The sequence below is a fragment of the Fukomys damarensis genome, unplaced genomic scaffold (assembly GCF_012274545.1).
Source record: "Fukomys damarensis isolate Sample0158 unplaced genomic scaffold, DMR_v1.0_HiC HiC_scaffold_2, whole genome shotgun sequence".
NCBI classification, from domain to species: Eukaryota; Metazoa; Chordata; class Mammalia; order Rodentia; family Bathyergidae; genus Fukomys; species Fukomys damarensis.
In genome coordinates this window covers 13206955-13213094 of record NW_022900914.1, presented here as the reverse complement: position 1 = coordinate 13213094, position 6140 = coordinate 13206955, and the positions used below count along the sequence as shown (strand labels likewise).

General features: G+C 36.3%; 1 protein-coding gene across 3 annotated transcripts in view; it reads right to left on the bottom strand.

Annotated features, from left to right (window-relative positions):
- The window catches only part of Ttc27 (tetratricopeptide repeat domain 27), a 164028-nt gene that overhangs the window by 18839 nt on the left and 139049 nt on the right, over positions 1–6140 (bottom strand). For all 3 annotated transcript variants that reach the window (XM_010645223.3, XM_010645231.3, XM_033763504.1), the window contains one exon: positions 2863–3028. In XM_010645223.3, coding sequence (XP_010643525.1) covers positions 2863–3028 — 166 coding nt within the window. The remainder of the gene's footprint in view (positions 1–2862; positions 3029–6140) is intronic.

Sequence of the window (6140 nt, the reverse complement as noted above, 5' to 3'; positions counted from 1 at the left end):
TGGCATACTTCATACACTGAAGTCAACTAAAATCAACATTACATTAGTGAACTTAGAGCGCGCCCCCCTGCTTTCTCATACCAGGGATTGAACTGGGGTCCTTGTGCTGGCGAGGCAGGCGGCAGCACCACTGAGCTAAATCCCGGGCTCCTATAGCACCTTATTATGTAGAAAAAATATGTTTTCAAAACAATCTTTGAACAGTTATTTTCCCTCATATCATTAGTTCTCTTAAAACAAGAAAGTAATGGGCAGGGTGGGGTGGGGCACACACATCTGATCCAGAGTCAGATATAGCTTATGACAATACAAATCTGTCCCACACAGCTGTGGTGAGAATTAAATGAGTCAATACATATAAGACGCTTAGAATAGTGCCTGACATACAGAACACCCTCAGTAGATGTTAGATATTATTGCTTTACCATGTCCCACTTGGACTTGCTCTATGTCCCTTGGGAAGCAGGGAAGTATAATGACAGGGAAACCAGAAAAGCCTCCTTCCTTCAATTCTTACATACCTCAACCCACACAAGTCTTACCTGTTACAGGGATAGAAGGGCCTAGACCTAGCCACATGGGTTCTTTATACAAAACTAACCCTTTTGCTGCCAAGCACGAAAGGACGATCAGGATTTTCTTAGGATCCAAAAAGCCACATTGGTGAGCCAATTGTGCCGAAAACTTAAGAGATATGAAAGACTAGTGTAGGTTAAAGTATAGATTTAGAGAAGATTTTTTCACTCGTGTTACAAAGAGAAACAGATGACTTTGGAATTGGAAGCACATGACAGAAGATTAAGGGCATCAGACTGACCAAGGAAGCCAATCCCAAGACAGAGATGACACAGCCAGGTGGCCAACAGCATGACTAATGGGACAGGAAAGCTGATTGGTGTGGTGGAGAATCTCCCTCTCTAGTCTGATCAGGAATGAGGGGAGCTTTACAGTCCCTTCTGATTTGGTGAATAAGCTTATCCAGCCAGCCTGGGGAGACTCTACTAAGGCCCCTTCTTGCTCTGACAGTTTGTGATGCCAAAGAATGCTGCAATTGTAGCACGGATGACTAAATAAGTCTTGTACTTCATTTCATGCACATTTTTTTAAATGTGAAAGAAAACAACAGAATAAACTTCAAGTGTACGATGGAATATAATGCCAATATCATTTATATTTACCCTGAGATTTCAGGAATAGGTTTCAGAAAGCTTTCCTGGTAAAGATAGATAATCTAACAGGTCATGTTTGAAGTACACAAAAGATAAGTAATATCCTCAGTGGTATGCATTTTGAGCCTCGTCAGTGCTCTAGGCCAAGAGAAGAAATGTGAAGGAGAAAGAATTGCATCAATGGAGAATTTTAGCCACATGAATAAGACGAGTGCTAGACTGCTGGGGGACTGGGCAAGTGGATTTGCTAGAGCTCATATCTCCTTTAGGATGCCAGGCTCTGCTGTGACTTAATTCATATTTGAAGTGGTCTTTACACTGTAAATTCAAGTTCATTCTCTATAGTGAATGTATAATATTTAGAAAGTATGAAAGGAGGAGGGAGAAGAGAGTGAAGAGGAAGCAAGGAAGAAGATGAGGAGGAGAGGGGAAAAAAAAGTAATTGAAGGCAGGCAGGGACAAGGGAAAAAAATGAGAACCAAGACCTGTCATGTAAAGGTACAAGATCCCAATAATGAATGTAACTGTACTGTATACCTAAAATGTACCAATAAACTCAGTGAGAGAAAAAAAAAAGTAATTGAAGCAGCCAACACAACTCCTCTAAGAGGAAGTATGGTTTTACTTGAAGCCAAAGACCTTCCAAGTGAATAGTACGGATCCTGAGCCTAAAGATAATGGTCAATCGTACAGCTATGTTTGTAAGGCCAAATAAATGAGCCAAAGGCTAGAGTAGAGCTCTAAGCCATGCCTAGATAAACTGTATTTTAGAATAAATGAGGTACAGATAATAAAGAGGCATTATCATGTATTACACATTGTTTCTTGTTATTCTTAATTCTAAATCCAACATTTTAAATAGCAATGTTGATTCTTACAAGTATTAAAGTGTTAAATTTCCAACGGCTCTAAATTCATAATCCATTAAGCGCCTACATTCCCTATGTTTGCATATTACCTTCCATCATAATTAAACCTGAGGTCTTATTTATTTAACCTCATTGTATAAAAAATACAATGACTGTAGATCTCCTATGTTTTCTGAAAAGATTAACTTCATTTCCCCCCCAAAAAAGGATTATCTCATTAAACATTGCAAAGAAAACGTTATTCATCATTTCTATATTGTTTTTATACTCAAAGTATAAGTAAAAGCTGGCTGAAACAGTGAATAAGTGAGTCAAAAATCTACTTCAGGTATAGTAGCTCGGTTCACAAACTTAGTTCTCTCCGCAATTCGGTCACAAACCAAAGTGGATGAGAACCGAATCAAATTTTCCCATAAGGTCAACACTGAACCTAACCATTGAATTTGACATTGTCATCTAATTAGATTTGCGACCAGAACTGTAGAAAGTTTGTGAACTGAGGTACCACTGTATTACAATTCAGAAAACACTGAGTTACTCAAATCATTAGTGCAAAGAGCATTGTGTATAGCTTCTGTTATCTGACAGTATATATGGTTAAACAACATGTCAGATTTTCATAATTAAGTCACAGTAATATTATTTATAGTTGAGTAGACATATTTAACACTGGAATGCTAGAATGAGTATAGAACTAAAAATATCTGACTAATGAAAATAATTGTCTATATATTACGTCCTTAACAAAATCCAAACACTATATTATACATAGTCAAGGATTAATATAAAATACAAACTGAAATAACAAAATATGAATATCCTACCTGAACATCTTTGTACTTGTCTCTTAAGTCCAAGAGTCGGTGATATGCTTTAATTGCTTCTGAAAATTCCCCAACATCAGTGCTGGTGAGAATGTAGTTTTCCCAGATTTGCCAGTGTTCATAGTTACACTTGAGAGCTTCTTGTAAAGTTCTAAAAGCTTTTACTCTACAAAGGTCAAATATTAAAGACAGCAATAAGGAACTGTTTTAATTAGAATTCGCCATAGCTAAGCATACTGAAAACTACTATGAACTGTCAGTCTTCATCATTATGTTAATACAGACTTTAGAGGCCCAAACAACTCCAAAATACCTCAAATTTCCCTATAAAATTCAATGGCAGACTTTAGTATATATAACATATCTACAGAGATAACTCCTCCCCTAAACCATTTACTTGTAACGAGGACACTATAACTGGGTGTCAAGCTCACCCAGGAAAAGGCCAACCCAAGTTTCAGACATGAACTCACAATGGCCAAGCAAGTACAACTGTAAGACAATGCAAAAAGTAGGACCTATCAGTACTGGAAATCAAAACAAAAAAAAAGCTCCTGTGTTTTGTAAAACTCTACACTAGGAGGGACAATTAATAAAATTAAGCAACATGACATAAGTTTACTAAAAATAAAATTAATTTAAAGAAACAATCTATCAAAGCTTGAAACAGGTTTATTTAGAATACTGAAAGAGCCAAATAAATACTTTATATTTAAAAGGAACAGGAGATTATGAAACAAAACCAAGAAGAAATGAAACAAGAAGAAGAAGCTGTAAATAAAAACAAACTAGAAAGTTTAGAAATGAAAGAAATAAAACTCAACAGGCCTAAAACTAGACTACATATAGTTAGAAGAGAAAACTGGTGGACTGGAAGATAACAATGAGGAGTTAACACAGAATTTGGATTAAAAAATAAAAGAACAGGGAGGAGACAGAAGGGAATAATGTAAGACTCACACATCCAATGGAAATTCTAGAATAAACAAATGCAAAAGAGCTGAGCATTTCCAAAACCAGTAATACAGAGATATACTACATGAAATTGCAGGACATATGCTCTACGACCAAGAAAAGAATAACAATTAGAGAATAGCAGATACTTAACAACAAGATGTTATACGACAAGAGACTTGTTTTAAAGTGCTGAGTGAAAATAATTGTCAGACATTTTATTATCAGCTAAATTTGCTACTCAGTAAATGCAAAATCAAATATTTTTAGATTCTCAAAGACTAAGCGTTTCCTACCTATTGACCCTAACTAAAAGTACTATTAATGGATCCCCTTTGCAAAATAAGGGGAATTCAAAAGAAAGAAATACTGCTTCAAAAATCAAATGCAAATCATATAGGAAATTTTTAAAAGTCCTTACTTTACTCCTTACCACCACATGTAACAACAGCAGCCTTCAGTTGTGGTGGACTCAGTTCTTTCACTTACAGAAGGTTGGGAATAAAAATATCCTCCTGGAAAATAACAACTAGCAGCAATCCACACCATGATGATTACCCTTTTTTCTATTATGTCCTCCCACTTTCTAATCACAAGCTTCTGGCTGCATGATTTTTGAAATGAATTATTTTTCTTTTTTGTTCAGAATGCCTTCTTTACAAGGAGCTTCATGTCAGGATTCATTTATCAAACTCAAGTATAGTAGAAATATTGCACTATGAAAGTTATACAGTATCCAAAACAGGTAACTCTCCTGAGGGATGGGTAGGGATATGATCCCTGGGGAAATAAGGTGTAACAGTGAAAAGAGCACCTCAGTGAAGAACCCCGTGATAACACAAGTTACACAGGCCATTTTAGAGCATGGATATTATTATCTTGAGATGAGCAATGGTCATTTTATCTCTGAAGTAACAATTTAATGAGCCAAAAAATTAGCTGTCTGGAGCAGTAGCCAAAAAAAAAAAAAAGAGTAAAAAGCTAGAATAATATAATGATTTACCTCTGACCTTGCAATTCTAATTTTACACAAGAATTTGTTCATGAAGGAGCAGAAAGGCAAGAAAGTATTAAGAAAAGGTTAAAGAACAATATGCAAGAATTATCTAGAGAATTACAAAGATCAGTGGTACAGAAGATAAAACAGAGCATATCAAGAGCCTTACTACATACAAAATTATCTCAGTAACTAGAAAAAGTCATTGAAATCACTCTACAACTATGACAAGGATTTTTCCTACCCGCTGTTTTAAACCAGAGCTCTCCAGTGGGTTTAATATTATCAGTTGCTATCAAAAACATAATATTATTTTCTGAGGAAACTCCAGAACAAACAGTACTTTATTTATATAGATTATCATCCAGAAGCAGAGGAAGCATTTCATGATCTCAGTATCTTCAGATCTATCTTGTGACTCCACAAAGAAAAATTAAATTAAATTTGAAATTAAGGCCAAATAAAAATGGAAATATATCATCCTTTAATTCACATATTAAAAATCTGGCAATAGCAGTTGTTTCTTCTCATTCCCCTGCTTTTTGTAGCCAGTCAATAAGCCACTCATTTGTCCCCTTTTTAAACTGGCATCTGCCCTCTCTTTTTCCACTTGGTTATGTCATGCCTGGATTGTTACAACAGCTGTCTCCTAACTGTTTTCCCAGCCTCCAGTTTCCTCTCTAGTTTGTCTACACACTGCTACCAGATACATCTTCCTAAAAATCTTCTCTCTTCATGATCTTCTTTCTTCATGAATTATCTGACCAAAATCTCTGGCTTTCTATTACCAACAAGATAATCTCCACTTGCTCAAAAATCAGAACACACAGCCACTAAACCCAAACTTACCGCTCCAATCTTATCTCTCCCCACAGAGTTCACATTACACTATAGCTGGACTCTATTACCTCCTGTCTTCTAAAACCATTCATTCATTTCTGTCACTCTATATTGGTCACATTATTTCCCTTGCCTAAAAGACTTTCCTTTGTCCTCCCTTTTTTTTTTCCACCCTTCCAATTTTGCTTGGGTCCAACCTAAGTATTTCTGAACCAGGATCACACACTCCCTCTTCTGAGACCCTCACAGGTCTAAATGTGTGCCTGACACTTAAGTGCCCTACAAACATCATCTCCACTATTACTTCGGCCCCCTTTGTATTCTCATTTGATACCCACAACATAGAGCTCGTGTTTTTAATCAGTTTTTAAAATAACATGACAGCTCCGGGGATTTGGCTCAGTGGTTCTACCGCCTGCCTTGCAAGTGGCAAGGGCCTGAGTTCGATCCCCGGCTCCTCCAAAAAAAAAAAAAAAAAAAAAAAAAA